This window comes from Sesamum indicum, linkage group LG3, assembly GCF_026168435.1.
Source record: "Sesamum indicum cultivar Baizhima isolate 11 linkage group LG3, ASM2616843v1, whole genome shotgun sequence".
NCBI lineage: Eukaryota > Viridiplantae > Streptophyta > Magnoliopsida > Lamiales > Pedaliaceae > Sesamum > Sesamum indicum.
This window is the reverse complement of record NC_142659.1, coordinates 25,778,848-25,801,910: the sequence shown is the minus strand read 5'-3', so window position 1 is coordinate 25,801,910 and position 23,063 is coordinate 25,778,848. Positions and strand designations below refer to the sequence as shown.

The 23,063-nt window shown below is 32.1% G+C and overlaps 3 protein-coding genes across 3 annotated transcripts; 2 read left to right on the top strand and 1 right to left on the bottom strand.

Moving 5' to 3' along the window:
* Positions 1-6,855: 6,855 nt before the first annotated feature.
* On the top strand, positions 6,856-12,722 carry LOC105158783 (FKBP-like peptidyl-prolyl cis-trans isomerase family protein). Its single transcript, XM_011075649.3, has 7 exons — positions 6,856-7,006; positions 8,495-8,775; positions 10,332-10,415; positions 10,723-10,772; positions 11,139-11,187; positions 11,676-11,750; positions 12,436-12,722. The coding sequence occupies exons 1-7, from the start codon at positions 6,976-6,978 to the stop codon at positions 12,547-12,549; spliced, it is 684 nt and encodes a 227-aa protein (XP_011073951.1). The 5' UTR covers positions 6,856-6,975; the 3' UTR covers positions 12,550-12,722.
* Positions 12,723-14,347: 1,625 nt separating this feature from the next.
* On the bottom strand, positions 14,348-15,306 carry LOC105158781 (uncharacterized). The gene has a single exon (XM_011075648.3). It carries the CDS (start codon positions 15,020-15,022, stop codon positions 14,516-14,518), a length of 507 nt encoding a protein of 168 aa, XP_011073950.1. The 5' UTR covers positions 15,023-15,306; the 3' UTR covers positions 14,348-14,515.
* A 562-nt stretch (positions 15,307-15,868) lies between these two features.
* Positions 15,869-21,455, top strand: LOC105158780 (G-type lectin S-receptor-like serine/threonine-protein kinase At4g27290). Its single transcript, XM_011075647.3, has 7 exons — positions 15,869-17,689; positions 17,783-17,917; positions 18,321-18,448; positions 19,496-19,706; positions 19,818-20,055; positions 20,820-20,970; positions 21,055-21,455. The coding sequence occupies exons 1-7, from the start codon at positions 16,342-16,344 to the stop codon at positions 21,358-21,360; spliced, it is 2,517 nt and encodes an 838-aa protein (XP_011073949.2). The 5' UTR covers positions 15,869-16,341; the 3' UTR covers positions 21,361-21,455.
* Positions 21,456-23,063: the final 1,608 nt, after the last annotated feature.

Genomic DNA, 23,063 nt, shown 5'->3' with positions numbered 1-23,063 from the left:
TGGTTCAAGTGAGAGGAAAAAGAATTGGAAAGAGGGGGGGGGGGGGGAGAATAATAATTTTTTTTCTAAATTGTTTGGTATGATTGAAAGGGGAGTAAATTTCAAATATTTTTCTTTATTTGATACAACGAAAATAGATTGAGAAGAAAGACCAATTTTCGTGATTTACTGAATAACCCTTCTCTTATTTTATATTAAAAATAAATAAATTAATTAATATTATGCTCATATACTTTTAGTATATAAAAAATTTAAAAACCTCATTAATAAAAATATTTTACATCAAAATGTGTATTGTTCATTTATTTTAAATTGTTTAGTATAAATAGAATAAAAATTAATAACAATATTTTCAACTAACAAATTCGAGTTAAAACATCAATTCCTTTATTGATACCAAAATAATTTTGGAGGGAAATTATATATATAGATATATACGGGTAATAGAATAAATAAAAAAAAATTATACTTTCTTATCTTTTTTGCCTTATACTTTCACTTTTCCGCCCAATTTTGGATGAAAACAGAATTAGACTCTGGGGGAATTTCATACACATCGAGTTTACTTCAACTCCACCTCTTTTCCCTAACCAAACACCAAATTATCTCTTACACATTCATTTTTACTTCCACTTTGCTTATACTCCCACTATTCATCCCAACAAAACATACTCTAAATATAATACATCTACCATTATTTCTTCAATACTCAGTGAAAGAAATATTTTAAATAATAAAAATAATTAAATATCAAATTAATGCCACTTTCCGATTACTATGCAGACCAAAAAAAAAAAAAAATTCCATTCCCGATATGTTGGGATGGGTTGGGGAAGGAAATGGTTAATCCCTTATTTAAAAGAATAAGTATTCCTAAACTTAAAATATACCAATCATAAATATAAAAATATCTCTATTCCCAAGTACTAATAAATTCAAGTAAATAGAGCCTCAATGATATTAACTAACTGTTTCCAAAAATATATTTTTGATGAAGTGCATGGCATGATATTTGGATGCTTCAGGCTGTGGTTATATAAATTACCTTCATATATCTTATTCAAATATTAATAGATTACTCAAAGTGAACTTCATACAATATATGTAGGAAAATGCAAGCAACCTCGTGTTATATTACAAATAAGTAAATTAACTTTCTGTGAAAAAAAAAATATAGCAATTGTTGTTTTTAAAAAATGCAACAATTTATTTTTTAAAATAAAGCAATTTAATTACCTCCTTAGACAAGGGTTGATCTCAATTGTCAAAAATAAATGGTCCAGATCTTAAATAATTTGAATTTTATTTTATTTATATATATAATTATATATACACTATAATGTATATATATTATATATATACACTATATAATTTGTTAGTATTTTGATATTAAAAAAAATTGAATGAAATTGATATTTTACTTCAATTGACTTATTACTAACTTATTGCATATAAAAAAATCGTAAAAAATGGGACAAAATAAAAAAAAAAATCCTAACATATAGGACTAGAAATGCGATTTTTCCATAAATTGACTTTTCTATTTTGTAATAGAAAAAAGGGGTAAATTACAAGGAGCTCCCCTGATGTATTTATTTTTTAAAAAATTATAAATACCCTTCTTAAAATTACAAATATCCTAACAACTACCTTCTTACACGAGCTGTCACAAAGGGAGTATTTACTAGGTATTTGTAATTTCAGGATGATATTTATAATTTCATAATAGTATTTGTAATTTTTTAAATAATGAGAAGGTATTTATAATTATAACAAGCCTTCGAAGAGCCCTTTGTAATTTACTCTAAAAAACCTCATAATAATTAAATTGTAAAAGCACTATATAAGAGAGACATACTGTACTTCCTTCTCCAAGTTGCATGACTGCGTTCATAAACTTGTGATGAAGTTCCTCAGTCCATTCAGTCCAAACCTTCTTCTTCAACGTAGCCTAATCATGCTGTGAGTTTCCTTAAAAAATTACGCACACAACTTAGCATAACATGTAATGGATTATTTATTTAATTTTGTATAAATATATTATATATTCAAATTAAGTTCATTTTAGAAAGGAAAAATCATTGTATATAATTTGTGATTGTTAAAATACTATAAAACTTCAAGTACATTATATTGCAAGAAATCTTTAATTTGTGCGTGTATTCGAAACTTTTTTTTTTCTTTTGTGAATTAATTAATTTTGTATTTGGGCGTTTGCGACATACGGTAAATTAATAAATTGACTTTGTAGATTATTGAAATTTATAATTTCATTCATAAACAAAGAAAAAATCATGTAAATTAAGAACGCGACGATGTTAAGAGCTATATATTCAGGAATTTTGTGCAATGCATGTATAAATGATACGTGCAAAAATAGAGTCTGAAATTATATTATTTGATTTTATGCAAATTAAATTTTTTTCTATAATTAGTGAATCAATTAATTATATATTGAAGTTCTTGTTGTTAAGAAATATTAATGAGTTCAAGTAAATGTAGAGGTGTATGATATGTGCAAAAATGGAGCCTGAAATTATGTTCATTAGTTTTGTCCGTGCATTCAAAACTATATATATATTTAAAATTTTGAATTAAGTACGTAGTTCGATATTTTGATGCTTCCCACAGTGATTATATAATAAAACTAAAAGATATATATATATATATATATATACACACACACAAAAATCTTCATTTTTTAAGAAATCAGGTGTTGTTGCACGCGATTTCTGCGAGTATATAAAAAATTATAGTGTGAGATGAAGAAAAAAAAATTATAAAAAGGACACAAAACGTAGTGAGGTGATGAAAAAGAAAGAAGTATATGAAAAAAACGAAATTTGGGGTAAAGTAAGAAAGAAACAAAAATTATAATTTTGGGTTTATTAAAAATATGAAAGCTTGTAAGAACAAATAAATATGGAGAATTAATGTGAGAGAGAAAAAATTAATTGCAATAGGATTTATTAGAATTATAAAAGTTTGTGAGGGCAGAAAATATGCATGGAGTAGTGGGTTGAGTCATTTTCTTATAGTGTATATGAAATTATCTCAAGACTTAAGTTTCAACCACCTGAACAATATATATATATATATATATTAACTATATCTACACTAATATTTAAAAGAAGGCACAACGGATGATTTATGACACTGCAATACCAAATTTAAACTTTCAATTATGCTCTTAAATATTTGTTTAATCCTTTAAGTTTGTAGTTTATCTATTTTAGTTTTAGTTCGGTAACTTTAGAATTGCTTAATTTTAGCCCTTTGACCCAATTTCGAATAATTTTATTCCTACACAGCTTTTCAAAAGTAATTTTAGTCTATATATATCCATTCATTTTATATTTTTTAGCCAATGCTCGCCTAAAATGACATTATATGCCTAAGTGAAAAGATGATAATTGATAGGCAATCCCTTTTATATTCGGTAATTTTTATATACACAAAAATATTCATGTATATCTTATCATGAGTGAGCATAAAACAAGATATTTGTATTATAATATTGAGAATTTTCACCCGAAGAAGAACATTGTGCAACGCACAAGGCTTATGTTACTAGAATGTTAACTACCGTTGTTGGAAGTAGCAGGTAGCCATGTTGGGAAAAAGACATTCGCTCCACGAAATAAAAATATTACTATAAGAGACGACGATAACCACTAAAGCTTCCTTTATAATGACTATCATCAAAAGTCAATTTACGTTAAATTATTTCATTTTAAAAAGTATAGAGAGATAAATTATTTTTTTTATAGAACATAATTTGTTTATTTACAATATCACAAAGGGTAAATTACTATTCACCCAAACCAAATTGTACCATATTTTTATAGATAATGCAAAAAGGGAAAAGATTATTTACTTATTAGTTCATATATTTAAGGGTAAAATACGCTTTGCTCTCTGAACTATTCGTCGTGTAACAAACCCTCTAAACTAACAAATGTGACACTTACCTCCACCAATTAAATTTGTAGAAAATATTGTCCTTATATTATATATATATTAATTCAAAGAATTTATCTTTTTTAGCAATTTTTTTATTTTAAGTTTAATTAAAATTTTCTTAATTGAAAAAATATCATATATTTATAATAAATTAAAATATAATTAGTGAGTTAGATAATTTAATATTCTTTTACAAACTGAAAGTTAACTAATAAATGAGTACAATAAATACACAAAAAAATTTCATGAAAAATTTTATTGTTTTTAGTGATAAAATTAAGTTATTAACTATTTGTTCTTTTAGATAAAAATAAATAATTAAATATTGGTTTATTTAAATATATATTCTTTAAAAATATGATAAAATATATTTATTAATATTTTTAAAAAATATTTAACTTTTGGTTAAGCATATATATATATTTGTCAATTTCTTTTAAGAAGTATATATGAGTTGTTGGTCATATTATATTTATTGTGTAAAAGTTTACAAGAATATTAATCATTTAGACACGGCATGTGAGCACTTTATTAGTGCAAGAAGATTTACAACAATATATGCATTAAAAGGCAAATAAACTTATAACAAAAAGACGGTATCAATTTAAACAAGAAAATATCGAGCAATTCAATGTGTTATTATAGGATCATTATAATTAATAATCATTAATTACTGATCAAGACATGCGATTGCCCTTGTTTTCCTATATAAATTGTTGGAGGCCATCCTTTTGCTTTCATAACATTAACTTTGAATTATCAGCAAGAGATTTATCCTTCTTACAATTTCCAAATCTTGGACGTGAAAATGTTTTTGGTAGATATATTTGGACTGCATATAAAGACCAGCAGCATTTGGTTTGTAGTTATTGTTAGTATATGTATAATTATAGGGTTTGGTGTAGGTTATTTTGGTCATGGAATAGTTACAAGTAAGAAGAAAGCCAAGGAAGGAGATGAAGAAGCTTGACATTTTCAATTTGTATATTTTGGGTTGGTAGGTTGAAGCATATGGATAAGAAAAATTAGGCAGACTAAAGTATTTAGTTTTATACAGTAAATATATTTTGACAGAGTACTGTTATAATGTAAACATTTTATATCAACTTGAAAATTATGATGCTGTGATTTAATTATGTTGAGCTCTAGCGACGCATAGAGAATTGAGCAAAGCCACGATCCAGGAAAATGATGTATGTATATATATATATATATGCGTGATACATTATTTGTAAGTCTTTCGGAAATTAAGCTTCTAAAATGAAAAAGTTAAATTTTTAGGATCTTAATTAATTAATGAATGAAATAAATTCTTGATCACTTATATTTTTTAAAATTTAAATCATATTAATTATAAAATTATCGTTATTAATATATTATAAACGTTACAAATATTTCATAAAATATACCAACTTACAATATCTTTTAAATAAAATTTACCAAACACCCTTTACATCTCACCAACTCCCATAATATGTACTTACATTCTGGTCATGGGAGAAAGAATGAAACAATTAATTAATCAAATCATCAAGAAATAGATCAAAAATAAAAAATAAAAAATAAAAACGAGAGATGAACATGCTTAATGTCCCTCCACAGAGAACTAATCACTATCTAAGGCAGCCATGTAGCTCTACTCTTTGATCAACTCATGGCTTAACCCCGAACCGTGAGTCCGTCCGACTCAATGGCCGGGCCCTCTAGGGCTAGGTCCGGACGCCAGCCGTTGAAGCCAATACGACATCGTCTCTCTTGCATTCTGATACACTGCTGGAAACGTAACGAGATGGCTCGAGTCAGAAAAACCCTTGGGTGATATCCTTGTTGAGAAATCCTCCGATAATACTCTAGTTGCTTCGACGTGCAGATTGTTCATACATGCAACGTAAATTACAAGAACTACGAGAACAACGCACGATCTCCGGTAACTCATGGCCATGTGAAAGAATAGGGAAATCGGGTTTACGGTGCAAGTGAGTTTGGTGTGGAGAAATGTGCATGTAATCCTTGTATTTATAGTGAAAGTCTGTCTGAATTGATTCAAGTATACGTTTTTGGTGTTGAATAGGAACAAGTGTGTGTTGGAAGAGGTCGTATGCAGGTACATGTAATTGAATGCGTCAACTGTGTGTGAAATTTCAAATTTGACCTTTTGCAAGAGATGTGTCTAGACTCTAGGCAGGTCATATATGTTTGGTCTTTGTGTTTGAAAAGGGTAGTTTGGGAAAGGGGTGAGAAGAATTCATGAGTCTAAGGTTTGAAGTTTTGACTTGACCACCCTATTTTTTTTTTTTTTTGGTTCTTGCTGTGAAATTTGACCTACTTATGTTGGATGAGTTGACCTGTTATCTATGGGTTAATTGCATTTTACTCCCTGAAAATATTAATGGGCACATAACCTCAATAAATAAATAAATAAAAAAGACGTAATTAACCTGAATGAACCCTTCATTATTAAAAACAAAAGTTCATTGTATCTTGTAAACTATTATTAATCGATTTTATTTTTGTTGGTTACAAAAGTTTGGATAGTTCCGTTTCCTGTCAGCATCACAACTCTTAGAATCATAAGTTGCTTATATAGAATTATTACAGATTATTCATGAGCATAATCTACGTATAGATAGAAAACTGAATTCACAATCGTTTAATTGAAAGTGATTTTGTTTTTCTCTATTCTATTTTATCGGAAGTTATAGTAGGGTTGTTCGTTCGATTTTACTGAACCAAAAATCGAAAAAATTCAGCCTGATTCCATTTTTACTGAATTTATCAATTTTTTTAAATTATTAATTAAAATTAAAAAAACTTTAATATTTTTAGTTAATAGTCATATTTTTCCCAAACTGTGCAAGGCCTGGAGGTCTAAATGGCATTTGAATGGAATGTGGGGGGTAGTTTAGTAAATGAGAGCAAGACCTTCAATGAAAAATTTATATATCGTTATCCACAAAAATTCAAACGACGGATAACGGACTGCTCATCATCACCTTGGCAGGAAAAAGCGAAATGGCATCAGCGTCTTTGCTACTTCCACTCAGTAAGAACACGCCCCACACATCCTTCTCTGAATTTTCTTCTTGTTTCTTCTTGGCAGATCGTTGTAGTATCATTTATTTCTATATGATTTTTGATTAGTTCAATGTTTTTTCCACTTAGCCAAATGAAATTACATCCATTAATTGCTTTATTTGATGCTTGATTACACTGAAATGAAGAAGCAATGGAGGGTTTCGTGGGTTGCTCTGTGATCAAATGATAGAAAACATAATTATTGGCTCAACAGTTTAAGCAATTCCAATGTAGTTAGAGAAGAAGAAGAATTTATTACATTATCATTTATCTGAACGTGAAGTTTACTAAAAATTCTGCTTATGGCTAATGGTTGAGTTGTGTTTTATTCGGAGCCAAAATGGTTCAACGCTGATTTGGAGTTTGCATGATTTTGTGTTGACTGTAGTGTATTTGTAGCGGGAGTTGGGGTGAATTTCATTATCATTAATCTCTTTGGATTCGCTCATTCACTATCTTCACTTATGTAGGCTTCATTAAGTTGGACCAAGTTTATCTTATCCCTTATATTTAATTATTAATTTAAATCAGATAAAAAGTTTTGTTGCGTTGTAGTTATGTTACAGATTGATATTTCTGCATTTGGATCTTTTTGTGTTTGGTTAACTATAGATTAATAAGTAACTAGAAATTTCTTGATCTTTTTTGGCAATTTATGAAACTGAAGCTAGTTACAAAGTCCTCTGTCTAAAAGCTTTCGAGCGGAAGAATACTAGTTTTGACTGCATAGCTGATGAAATGTGATATCACTACTTTGTGTTTTGTATTGAACTTCAGTGTCAAATAATATATTTTCAGTTAGAATACAAATAAAATAAACATATTTTCACTGTATCTTTTTCAAAAACTAAAACTGGAAATGAAAACACAAACAAACAGCATCACAGTTTTCAGACATTTCATGTCAAATGCAAATATGAATTTAAGTACAGACAAAGAAATGTAAAATGTGAGCCACAAGGATGAGCAAACAGAATAATGCAGCCACAGGGATATGGTTATTTTTTCTATGTTTCAAGTGCTGGAAAGGGCTTAATATTCTACCTAAAAGTTCAAAATAGAAACATGCAATGGTTTGTCCGTTTCTTTATTTGTATGCTTGAATATATTCATTGAAGAAATTATCAATAGTATAACAAGTTTATGCATTCTGCAGGAAATTTCCTTGTAATAATTTTGTAAGCATATGGGTATGCATATTCGTTTGGATAATAAACGTTATGATGAAATATAGTTACGTATTTTCTGCCATGACAATATGTTGGAAATTTGATGATAATTAGAATTATTTGGATAGGCGTATCACTGACCACATTAAGTTATTCAATTGAGATCATTTCCCTAATGGCAGTAGTATTATTTTGTACCTTCGTGTCAGTAGGGTGAACCTGCTATTTTCTTCTACCCGATATATCATATCTGCATCCAACAAATTGACAATTATTTTTGTGTTTAGGTTCTACATTTGGCAAAAATAATTGTGCAAATCGTCATAGAGAGTACAAAATCAATGTCGGTGTTGGGATCCAATCCCTGGCTTCAGAACCTAGATTACAATCAATAAAGACTATTGAGCATCAGGATGAGTGTGCTTTCATGAAGCGCAGAAATTTAATCAACTTGGCATTTGGACTTCTAGGCCTCCTGAGTGGCTCTACTTTTGCAGAAGCTGCTGGATTGCCACCAGAGGAGAAACCAAAGCTATGTGATGATGCGTGTGAGAAAGAGCTTGAAAATGTATGGTGAGGTTACATATATCCCTGGACTTTTAGATTCTTTCAATGTTGGTTCTATGGTGGTTAGTTGCATGTGTAATACAAATTTGCAATGCAGATTGCTCTTAAAGTTTGAATTCAGGTATTATTTGCCATAGTTCGTAAATATAATCGACAAAATATTATTCACTTACAGAATTCCTTATACAAATTCGAAGTTATAACAATATAAGTTACTTAGTTATTTATGAATATAATGCTTTTATATATGAAAATGTTGATAGAAATTATGTTAACAAGTCGTATTATGTTTAAAAAAAAAAAGCAAGTTAGTATTTCTGTTTATTTTAATCTGAATAACATAGGACTGAATTTCAGAAATAGATAAGTTGATTAACTGAAAATTGAGGAGAATTTCGCATTATAATTTATGATAGAATTTACTTATACCTTCTTTATTATGTATCAGATATCTTGTGCATTCTGTAATCAGTATAGTTCTCCATTCCCGAATTGTGACCATTATTTTTCATTTCCTTATATTTCATGATTTATAATTATTTATACACAACTATGGTTGAAACTTTGTGATCGGTACACTTCAATTTGTTGGCTTTTGAACCAGTTGGATCCAAGGCACATGTTCGAAAATCAACATAATTTCACCATACCCTAGTTTGTTCATGTTTTCAGTTTTCAGTGAGAAATGTGTGTTTTTAATTTTGTATTGGTTTTCGTGTGAAAACGCAAATATGTTGGATTAGTTAATGAGATTGATTAGTGGTGTCATATCAATAAATTTTTTATTTGATAAAGTTGATAGTTCAATTTTTTATTGTTAGTGGTGTCAAATCAAATACATTTTTTATACAAATAAACTGATAGTTAACTTTTTTTTTGATTTAGAATTGTTCATGAGGAAAAAAAAAATTATTATGTTATAAGATTAATGATTGAAAAAGTATCATATATATGTATGCATATAATAAAGTAATGATTGAGATGAGAATGATTGGAAAACATTTCCAATGAGAATACATATAAACACGTCTTCGGATGAATTTCAAAAACTGAAATGAAAGTGTAACCAAACAAAGCTCGAATGTAATTCAAAATTGTCACTTACATGTTGTCCTGCTAGCTACCATACAGAACAGAATACTGACACTTTTTACCTGCATAGAAGAAATAACGTACATCTGTTTGCCTAATGGATATTGATTCCTCTTCTTTTCATAGCACAACATTCAGGTTCATCATCATTCGTATTTTACTGATTAGTAGAGTAAGCCCTAACTTATTGAGCTAATGTCAACTATTAAAAGTGGCTCACAAATAGTTGTTTACCACTCCAATGCATTCAGTGATGAAACTAGAGGATGAGTTAGCAGTTGAAGTTCCCTATGTTTATGTTTAATTGTTGCTACTGCATATGATTCTCTGGTTTTGGTTGTGCCATAACTGAAGAGTTCTTGATCAGATATATATCCTTAGAGTGAGATGTCTATAAAGAAGTTGTACTTTATGGACTTCACAGAAATATGTTGGATTAACTGTAAAAAAATTCTATTCCTGAAGGTACCTATGGTAACCACCGAGTCTGGCTTGCAATACAAGGATATCAAAGTTGGCGGCGGACCTAGTCCTCCTGTTGGATTTCAGGTATGTTTTATGTCAGGATAACTCGAATTAAGAACAATACTGCAGTTGCAATGGAGCCGAATCATTCTTATTCTCTTCTTTTTCACCTAAATTTTCATTGTAAATGATTGTGTTAAGGGTAATATTAAGCTAAAGGATTGAGTTAAGGATAACATTGGGAAACAGCTCTGACTTTGATGAGCCAGAAGGCAAAAGCTCAGGAGACCAAATACAGCCGTTTCTGTTTGTTTTCCTTTTCATAGTAAATGCAGCATCACTGAAGCATTAGAGTGTTCTTTCCTCTCCAATAACATATCCATTTTACCAGGTAGCTGCAAATTATGTTGCAATGGTTCCTTCAGGCCAAATATTTGACAGGTAAAGTAATGTTATGCTGGTACAGCATATCTCTTCTTTTCACTAATATATTGTGCTACAGCTATTCTGGAAATATGTGTCATTTTCTTTATTTGAAGAGAAGTTACATGAAATCTTTAAATAAGACTTTCATCTTTACAAAAATGAAGTTGAAGTGATCTTGTGATGAGAGACTAACTCTCTTGGCAGATTTGTACTATGGCTGCTTGGATGTTGCTACTATATCAGCTTTTTGTTCTCTCTACCACATCCATTACCATGATATAATTCTCCTTCATGTCTATAACTGATATGCATGCAATTTATATGGCTAAATCCACTTATATAAAATTCCACTAAAATCTGTGTTTCTTTACAATTTCACAGTTCACTGGAGAAAGGTCAGCCTTATATTTTCCGGGTTGGCTCTGGTCAGGTGAGATCTTGAGAAGGGTTTCTGCTTCTAAGCTAACTTAGGGACAATCCAACCATCCACTTACCTTTTCTATAATCATGTATCGAGAAGTTGGAAAAACAAACAAATTCATTCACTGTATTAACAATGGGATTCCATCTATGGATCATGATTGATAATTGATAAAAACTGTGTCCAGGATTGAATTTGGTGAGAATCTGTTTAAATTTGAACTGAGGTATTCTACTACTAATTTTAAGCCTTCAGTTCTTGCCACCAAAAAACTCATGTCAAAAGTGGTCATGTCCTAATTGGAAAAGAGTTGTCGCTGGAGGTTGTCCACAGTTTGCGTTCTACATATTGGAATTTCCAGCAGATGAGAAGCAAATTGTTCTGATAATAAGAATCAGCTTTAATTTCCTTTTGTGTGCTATATATCATGTTCAGTTTTGATCAACGTGGATGATATTCTACTCGCTGACAGTCAGAAGTTCAAATGCTATGAATAGGTCATAAAGGGACTGGATGAAGGGATCTTGACCATGAAAGTTGGGGGGAAACGCCGACTCTACATTCCAGGACCAGTAAGTTTCATATGAGTATTTTCTCTCCTTTTGGCATTTAGATGAACTTGCAAGTTAAAGGGTTAAAGTCTAGAACACAAACAAAAATAATGAGAAGCTCAAAGTCAATAATCAACAGAGATCTTCAATATAAAGCTGTCTCATGAGTCATAACATGCTGTGTACTTCAATGTTTGAGCTTTTAAGAATCCTTGTGACAAAACCTGCCAGATGCCAATGAATAGCCAAACTATTTTGCATCCCAAGATCAAATCAAAAACCGACAATTACCATATTGTTTCATGTTGCCCTTCATTTTCAACTTGTCGAAAACTTATGCTCTTGTTAATAACTGATTCGATATACGGCATCTGAGGTATAGATATAGGATAAAAAGAGTTACTCAATTTTGAAAAATTATAATGATATATTCTTGTGGTTATTCTTTACGTTACAGCATGACCACAGGCGTCCAGTGTAATTTTCTAAATTGAGATACTTTTGCAATATGCTTAAATCTTAGAGATGTCAGTGTATTTATCTGAAGTAGTGAAGGTAGATGTTCTTGTCAAAACTTTGTAGGAACAACCTAAAAGTAGCTAAAAGCAACCAGGCAGAACGATATGAAATAACCAAATATTAGCATGAACAATCTCGCTAGTAGCTGTATGCTGAAACATTTCTATTTGCATTTCTTTGGTATCAGTTGGCGTTTCCGAAAGGTCTGACATCAGCTCCAGGAAGGCCACGAGTGGCTGCCAATAGTCCGGTTGTGTTCGATGTTAGTTTGGAGTACATTCCAGGACTGGAGGATGAGTAGTAACTCATTTCTCATCCTCGGCCATTTGACATTGTCTACCCCCATTGGTTCATTCTTTTGAAATCACATTATGTTGCATGTTAAACTGGCAAATATTGGAGCCTCCCTGTTGAGTTGCTGTAAAATTTTGAAAGCAAAAAGGAGCAACTTTGCTCAACTTACTGAACTAACAAGGGCCAAAATGTGTGTTATTATTATGTTATTTAAAGAACTTTATATGTTACAGAAAGGTGTCAATGTTGATGTGCGAAATATGCCCCAACATTACATTCTCACGCCGTATAGAAAGAAAAAACAAAAAAATTGACAAGGGTCAAATTATAATTTTATAATACTTTACCATAACCTTATTATTATTGATAGTCGATGGGTTGGCTTTTTATTAAAATTACAGAAAACTATCCTAATGAAAATTGAATTTGAGCAACTGTTAAACCACTAATTTGCATTTATTTTCTTTTCATATTTGCGTAAGTCCATACATATTATAATATAAGATGTTAGATTTTATTTTAAAATACATTTATAAAGTGGTTTTATAAAATAAAATTATAAAGCTTATAACGTGTTTGTAATAATAAATTTTTAATTGATTTAAAGGATTTGTTAAGATCTTAGGCCTAACATCTTGTTTTTAGAGTTGATATATTATTTTGTGGGTAAATTAGAACGAGCTCTCAAGTTTTGACATAATTACGAATATCTTCTTATTGTTTAAAAAATTACCAATATCTCATTGATTTTAGCGATTGGCTAACAATTAACCCAATCCATTAGGTTCTCATTCATTTTTAAGAAAATTTTCCATCCATTTCATCTGATTTTTTATAAATTTTATTTTTTTAAAAAGAATAAAAAAAATACTGTAGGGCAAAATTGACAATTTTATACATCCATCTAAAGATTACATAATTTCATCAAATATCAGAAAATATCTGTATTTTTCAAGCAACGAAAGGCTATTCATAATTATGCCAAACTTGAGGAAAAATCGTTGTAATTTACCCTTATATTTTCAATAAAATTACCAAGCATCTTTTAATATGTTATATGCTCTCAAATATCTTATAAAAGAGGTTATAAGCTCAACGGACCCTCTTAATCTATTTTCTCCAAATTACATGCTGGATTATATGCTGCATTCAATAATTTACACACTGGCTGTATGAATGAATTCCACCTACCCTTCAAAACTTATAAATGTATGAGAAAAAAAAATATTAAATTAATTATAAAAATTAGAAACTTTGACTTCTTAATTGTGCTTATCAATTGAATTTTCATCTCACTGCATTCATTCCAACAAGTGTTTGATTATAGAAATTATTTTCTCATCCCAAAAAAATACCTTAATTACATTTCATTATTTCCAAAAAAAAAATCATATTATATATAATAATATAATCATCATATTTTCTTTCTTATTTAATATTTTTTTACATATAACACTAACTATCATTATTATATTTTTATTTCACAACCAATCACATACTATTTTTTTTTCTTTTCATCACAATCAAATACATTCGGTCTTATTTTTTGTCCTGTAGGATAATATAGCTTATATGCATGGAGGTGGAGAAAGTAGAAAATTATTATTTATAACTATTTCTCAACCAAGTGTTTTTGTGAAAAAAACATCACCTATAGTGCACATGTGATATTTAAAAGTCATGTAATGTGATATTTTTTATATATACAGAGATATTCTTCTTGAAAAATCAACAAAAAATTGATTATATATGGTGAAGCGTAAAATTTCGTAAAGTTGAAATAGTAAATTGACACAAAAAAAAAGTTTTGATGGCAAAATGTAATAATGATAATAATTTGAATGTCAAAATGTAATTTACATTAAGTTATTATAAGTAAAGTATATAATTAATTATAATTTAAATGCAATATTTTAAATATAAGTAATTTAATTACATTGATAATACAATTGCTACCTCGAGTTCTCAACTAATCAACTATCCAGGCTGAGAAAAATGGAGGTCGCCACACCAAGCGCGTACGCCCCAATCGCCGCCGCCACAACCTCCTTCCCAGGCTTCACCACCACCCCAAACCCCGCTATCCCCGCCGCACCCAGCGGCACCCGCTTCAGAACCTCCCTCCCGGCGCTCGAAAGGACGGCGTACGTAAACACCTCCACCGCGAACTCCTTGAACTCCGCCTCACCCAGCGTTATTTCCTCTTCGGGAGCCGCCCGGCGAGAGAGTACGGTCTTCAGGGCGCGGTCTACTTGGGCCCGGTCAGGAGGCAGTGGGACCCACCTGGAGATGAGGCGGAGGGAGTGGGATAAGGAGCGGTGGAGGTGTTCCGCGGCGGAAAAGAGCTGGTATGGTTTGACTCCGGGGAAGGCGTGTTGAGTGAGGGAGAGGCAGTGGGCGTAGGCGGCGGCGCAGGCGGAGTCGAACTCCGGCGAGGTGCGGAGGGTCTTCTGAACTCGCTTGGACGCTGAGAGGCCCATTGAAAACGCAGTGCTCAAATTGAGGTGATGATACCTTAAAAGTATAGAAAGGAAGAATTTCGTTCCAATCTTACCCTTCCAAGTGATTTTTCTTTGGCCTTTTCTCCGGCATTGTGAATTTTGTACTTTTACGCTTTCTTTGGAGTTTGTTTTATTTAGGTTTCCTAAGATTTAGAAAAATAGATTTGAATTTTGGAAAGTTGAAAATATCTTTTGAGGAACCACCATTACACATTCAACAACAAGTTTCAAGCTTATAGATCCATATTTGGAATGAAAAATGATTGATAGAATTCATTTGTCCATAGTTTTCTTATCTTGTAATTATTTTTGTGTGAACACGTATCTTGATTTGTTTGAATTTGATATATTTATCGTTGACATAACAACAGGACGCATGGATATTTTTCTTATTTTAAATGAGTTTTATTTCATAATTATTGTATATAATGTATGAATTAAATCAAATATTGCTTAATTTATTAAAATATTCATAGTGATATAATTATGTAATTACTACTAAAAAGAGATCAACAAGAACCACTGCAAAAAAACTTAATTGTTCCCTATAGGATAAATAAATACGGTTTAAAGTCGTACTAAATCAATACTATTTATTAGTTAATTGATAAAATTGATGTAAAAATTTAAGTGTTGATGATAGTTTAATCAACGGTCGATATAGTTGTACCTATGACAAAAAATTTATTCATAAACTTTAACGTAGCAAAGTTTTGACCTCGCTTGCAATACCAAAGATTAATAATTATTACACAAATGTAGTTAATTAGTATGAACATAATTTTTTAATTTTAATTATAATAATTAACTATAATTAAAAGTCATATTTGGTGAATCTACTTGTAAGGTAGAAATTCAAACAACCTTACTCAGCTTGTTGTGGGTGATGCCTCTTTTACAAAGCACTGCTTTCCATAATAAAATAATTGTCAATTATTGCAAAACTGAGAAGAGAGTCCTAAATAAGAAGATTTGTTAATTTAAATGGCAGCTGGAAACTTTTGACTCCTGCGCTGTTCCAAATTAACATTCAAACACAGGGGATAAGCGGGTCCTGGTTTAATTATTTTTTTATTATAAAATTAATAATAAAAATATATGTAGAATAATACATATGATATAAATATAACACAGTTTGCGACTTCACAACTGTTCTTGTAACTTTCCTCCCACTTGCTATTCTTCAACACTGAAACCAAAATCAACAATAATAATAACAGTACAAACAAGTGGTAGATCACAATTTGTTCTTAAAAGATCAATCTGCCTCTCTTTTCAAGAATGATTCAAGTTTGAATATGATAGTATATTTGCTGAAAAAAGTTGTACTGATGCTCGTATACTTGGTTAAAAGCAAGAAAGGCATGCGGATAACTGCCCCCAATGACCTCTCCTGGTTTCTTCTAATTTTTCCCCTGATTTTCCAGGTGATTTCTGGCGCCACCGATTCGATAGAAGCTGGTAAAAGCATCAGAGATGGTGAGACAATCGTTTCATCAGGTGGGAAGTTTGAGCTGGGATTCTTCAGCCCTGGAAATTCCAGGAACCGGTACGTGGGCATGTGGTTCAAGAATATAACAGTTACGACGGTTGTTTGGGTGGCCAACAGAGACCTTCCTCTCACAGATAATTTAGGCGTGTTGAAGCTCATTCAGCCTGGAATCCTTGTCCTTCTCAACGTCACAAATGGCACCGTTTGGTCCTCCAATGCGTCCAGGGCCGTGGAGAACCCTGTTGCACAGTTGCTGGAATCTGGGAATCTCGTAGTGAGGGATGGAAATGATCACGACGGGCAGGAGAATTTGCTTTGGCAGAGCTTTGATCATCCGACTGATACGTATTTACCAGGTATGAGTTTAGGATGGAACTTTGTTACTGGTAAAGAGACTTATCTGTCATCCTGGAAGAGCAATGATGATCCAGGGACAGGAGAGTTTAGTTTTCACCTGGATCCCACTGGATATCCGCAACTGCTCATTCGAAAGGGTTCAGCTGTGCAGAGTAGAATTGGGCCCTGGAATGGAATTCGCTTTCCAGGGCCACCGAACCCGAAGGAAGATCCTACTTACAGCCTAACATTTATGATGGATGACGAGAAGGTTTACTACAGGTCGGATTCTGTAGATGGATCTTTCGTTTCCAGGTATACGATCAATCAGAGTGGCGTTTCGCAAAGGTGGACGTGGGTTGACCGTACTCGTGGTTGGGTGCTCTACTTCAGCTTGCCGGCTGATATTTGCGATACTTACAATCTCTGTGGTTCATTCGGTAGTTGCAATGTTGGGAGCTCTCCGTCGTGCGAGTGCCTCGACAGGTTCGTCCCGAAAGATCCAGATGGATGGGTTAGAGCAGATTGGTCGAATGGGTGCGTCCGCAGGACGAATTTGAGCTGCCAGGGGGATGTTTTCTTGAAGTATTCAGGGATTAAATTGCCAGATGCACAACGTTCCTGGAACAAAGCCACAATGACACTCGATGAATGTAGACAAGAATGTTTGAGGAACTGCTCTTGTACGGCGTACACGCAGTTGGATATAAACAAAGGAAACGGATGCCTGATTTGGTATGAAGATCAGTTGATTGATATCAGAACTATGACTCAGGATGGACAAGCCATTTACATCAGAATGGCGGCTTCCGAGGCTGGTGAGAGTCATGTCTAACAACAAATTGTTCCGTATTCTGGCAATGTTTTCATATTGAAGTCTTAGCCTCTAATTTGGAATGAAATTGTTGCAGATTCAGGAGGAAAGAAAAGAGAAGTAGTACTGATAGCCAGTTTAGTGTCAGTGATGGGAGTTGTTCTTTCAGGGCTTAGCTTGTTTCTGTGTCTTTGGAAGATCAGGAAGAATGATTCAAAACTGAGTAAACTAGGTAAGAAAACTGCGCCCCTTCCAGGAAATTCTAACCAAAATCAGGTTTAACTAGATCTAAACCAATCACATGATAAAGTATGATACGTTTGTAATAGTAACATGATACACTTACTATGTGATTGGTTATTTTTTCTGAACTGTACACCACTCACAAGGTAAGTGTTCAAGTTTGACCGAACCAAGTCCAAACTAAAATTTGCCATAATATGATAGGCGTATTGTTCACAAAAAGTAATAAATCAAATAGTAAGGGCATTGCGTGGTGATTGGTTTGATCTGAAAAACTTGTTCCGGGAAAGAAGTTTTTTTCCCCTTAATGCTCAAGCAAAAAATCAGCGACGAGGAGTTGTCTTGACTTCAACTTACCAACTCTCAAACTCATTTCATTTTTCATGGTGCAGGAAAATACAAGTGTGATGAGAAACACCCGGATCTCCCGTTCTTCAACTTATCTGTTATTCTGAAAGCTACTAATCACTTTTCTCAGAGCAACAAGCTTGGGGAGGGTGGATTTGGTCCTGTTTACAAGGTAAAATCTTTACACAAGTATATTGAGTTGTCATACACTTTGTTGGTCCGCACCACTGAAAAACTTGTGTCGTACCATGAAAATCATGGTTCAAAGTTGCGGTATTGGTGATAATATTGGCCAGTATTGTTTCACTTCAGTCGATGCGTATCGGAATATAATTGACGCTATGAAGCAAATGTGTTATACAATACTTAAAAAATTCTCAACAAAATAGTAAAATTATAAAACTTATTAAAGATCACAGATTACTATAATATATTACAAACCAAAAGTTCTATAAAATTAAATAGCGATAAATTAATTATAGAAATACTTAAAACATATATGCATAGTAAAAACAAGTGGATCGCCATCATCGTCATCAATATTCCTCCTATAATGTTTTCTTTTATTTCAGTTAAAAAATTAATTTTAATAGAGTTTTTAATGAATAATTCTTTATATTTAACAATATATTGAATGAATATAATGTTTGAGAAGAAATATTTAATTAAGAAAATGGTGAAGAAGAGACGGAAAGAAATCTTAAGCCACTTTGTTAACATCACTCTGGACATGAGTTTTCACCATAGGCCAAAGAAAAGAGAATTTCTCACTCATTTGCTCTCTTCTCTTGCATTTATTGGTCAAACTTTAAACCCATGAAACTTCATCTTTCCCTCTTTTTCTTGTGCTTAATTCCTTTTAAGCAATGGAGATTACACCGAAATGAGAAAAATAAGATAGTGATAGAACTACAGTGTTATATCCCTCTACAATGCCTAAAAGCAATTATCTTATCTTCTTTTCTTTAGTTTCTTGCTCTCCCAACCATACTTCAATAATTTCATTTATTATATAACACTGATAATATCGGATATTATCGACGATACCAAATCATTTTTGATAATATAGGGTAGCGCGCATTTTATGAGATCGGCATTGGCCCATCCGGATACGTATAGGTCGATACTTTGAACATGAAAATGTGAAAAAAAAAACTTCAAGAATGGTGAAATCTTGAATTACTTCAAAATCAGGTGAACCATATTGTTATCTCACCAGGGAGTGCTGGAGGAGGGACAAGAAATTGCTGTCAAACGGTTATCCAAGGAATCCAGGCAAGGCCTCGACGAATTAAAGACCGAACTGATTTTCATCGCCAAACTCCAGCATCGGAATCTTGTTAAGATTCTAGGCTGCTGCATCCAGGGAGATGAAAGTATGTTGATCTATGAATATATGCCTAACAAAAGCCTGGATGTCATTTTATTTGGTAAGCATGCATATTTGAATCTGATTATATGGTCCTGTCAGGATTTTGCTTCTGATTTTCCACCCCGGAAATACCTATAAGTACTGATTCACACAGCAAAAAATTGGACAGATCAAACAAAAAGTAGGTTACTTGATTGGCCGAAACGCTTCCATATCATCAACGGGATCGCTAGGGGACTCCTATATCTCCACCAAGATTCCCGGTTGAGAATTATCCATCGGGACCTTAAAGCCGGCAACATATTGCTCGATGCTGAAATGAATCCAAAGATATCAGACTTCGGCCTGGCAAGGAGTTTTGGAGGGAACCAGACGGAAGCTCAAACACTCCATGTTGTTGGAACATAGTAAGGTTCTTAACTCTAAGCAGCTTCGTACATACACTACAAAAACTGCAACATTTAATCATGACAACAAAATAGTCATAGTAAATTGTCATTTACTACGGCCATGCAACGATTGTTTGCCGTGATATCTGTGAGGTGGCTAAAACATAACACTCATAGCCAACATTTTACCATGGCTCTTAGACATGACAAATAACTTTTTCTTAATGGAAAATTTATATTTTTGCATCGATTTTATTTAACATGATCAATAAAAATTATTTACTATGGTATTTAATTTAGTCCCTAGCTATTAAAATTATAGTCAGTAGTCATTTTATTTTTCCTAGTGATATAAGACGTCATGCCTTTTGTTGCTTGTGCTATTGTGTTATTGTCAATGTTGAATGACCACTTCATTTAAAACTTAAATTGTTAGATAAAAAAATCATTAAATATTCAATATATATACTCTTTTTAATCAAAATCTTGCACTTAAAACTCCTTTCTTCACAAATGGGTGTAAAATGAGATACCAACTTAGGGGCACTTGTTTGCCGTGCTCTTTAATCTGTTAGAGAGGGAGAATCATTTAATATTTAATATTTGTACGTTTTGTGTCAAAACTTATACTTGAGACTCTTTTTTCCATAAATTGGCGTCGACAAGAGTTGAACCGAAAACCACTCTGTTGTGGCCTAGGACTACCTAATATGGAAGTTTAAAATGCGAAAATAGAGAATCATTTAATATTTATATCACTAACAGTCAATACTATATTGCAGCGGATACATGTCTCCCGAATATGCAGTAGAAGGTCTGTTTTCAATAAAGTCAGACGTGTTTAGCTTCGGCGTCCTAGTGCTAGAAATTGTGAGTGGAAAGAGAAATAGAGGATTTTCTCACAGTGATCACAGTCTCAACCTTCTTGGCCATGTAAGTATTATCACTTTAGATCTATTGAGATAAATACAAGTTAGTCACAAACTTATGACATGTTTTCGCACCTCATTTTTCCAGGCCTGGAAACTTTACAAAGAAGGGAGGTCACTGGAACTAGTCGATGCTTCTCTAGATCACAAAATTTACTCGCCTGAGGTGGTGAGATCGATCCAAGTCGGCCTGTTGTGTGTGCAGCAAAATCCAGAAGACAGGCCAACCATGTCGTCTGTCGTTCTCATGTTAGGCAATGAGGGCGAAATTCCACAAGCCAAGAAGCCTGGTTTCTTCACCGAACGAGATGTTCTTGCTAGTCAGAATTCGAGTAGCACCGACGCGGCAAATTCGCGGAATGAAGTTACCATTACAATGCCAGAGCCTCGATAGGAAACAATTCGTACATATAGCCAGAAAATTGCAGTTTTGGTCTCAAAGTATAGAATGATTTGCTATATTAGTCTTATATTATCTGAAATAACCAATATTAATCCCACACTTTAGGAAAACGTTATAAAGTTAGTCCCAACGTAAAAAAATTGCAAGTATTGGGACTAACTTTGTAATTTTTAGGACTAATTTTGCAATATTTTTTTAAAGTGCGGAACTAACTTTCCAACATCTTTCTAATGTATGAAACTAATGTTGGCTATTTTAAAAAATATGGAACTAATTTTTTCTATGCTTTTCTAAGGAATGCACTATTACAATGAAGTAACCGTTTTTCACTGTTACTGTTATGGTCTTGCTCTCTACATTACTTTTGTACTACTTGATTTTCCGCTGAATTAGGGGTTAATTGCATTTTACCCCTTCTGACAATACTAATTAACATAAAACCTCCATGAAAAGAACTAATAAAAAGAATCAACACTCTCCTGAACTTTGGAAGGAACTTACTTTCTCCTCCATCAAGGGGTTGCAATTGCCGTTTTTTTAAAAGTTTAGGGGTTGTGTTATCCTGTCTTTTTCTTTTAGGGCCGGGCCTTTTGTCTATTTATATATATTTTCATGCACGTAGAACATGTTATGGAAAATTCTTACTCAAACAAGGTTCGATCAAATCAAATCTATTACAAAATAAGTGTGATACACTTGTCATATCAGTTTCTTTTCTTGAACTGTACATCAATTACAAAACAAGTGTATTCTACTTGTTATATAATTGATTCAAGTCCAATCAAACCCGTTTTGGATTAAAATTTCTGGCATGTACATTCGGTCCACTGAATTATTGCATCCTGAAATAAAGAAGCATATTATCCCTATCACTAAATATAAAAGCTGAAAAATATTATCACTTTCTCTTTCTTTACATTGCAACACTCTTCTCTCTTCTTTTGAAGGTTTTCTTCTATGGATTCTATGTAGTTCTTGAAACATGTGCATTTTATTTAGTAATTCTGAGAAAAAATAATCACTAAAATAATTAAACAGTACCAAAATAGACGAGTAAACTATACTGTCTAACAGAGAGTGTAATATGCTTCTCTATTAAAACTTTATTGTTTTGGTCCTTGTTATGAAGCATCCGTGCAATAATCTAAAAGTCCTGCAGCGGTTATCCTTTGAGCCTGTAAGGATTAGGTGGAGGTGGTTTCCCATTTCACAAGTATATATCTTTGATTCCCATCGTTCTATAATTAATTAAATAATAAATGATCTTCTAAAAATAGTGATTTCAGAATTATATTTTAATAAAAATCTTTTACTATGTATTTTTAATAATTATTAATAATTATATTTAATTTGTTGCTGTATACTAACACTCGATTAGTTGTATAAGTAACCATATAAGTTTCCAAGTTTTGTTTTTCCCTGTTCACAACTTTTAGAGCATAAGGCAAATTACTATATATACCCATTTATACAAAAGATTATAATAACTTCATAATATATATATATAGGAACTACTAATTGATTCTTATTTAGGAACACTGACACTAATTCTGATGTTGCAGTTCAAAATATAAATAAAAGTTGCGGAAATTTTAATGCACATTTAACTCGGTCAAATTTAAACAATTTGTATGACAAGTGCAATATATTATTTAGAGATGGCAAAATGAGTTAAAATCCATGGGTTTAACCCA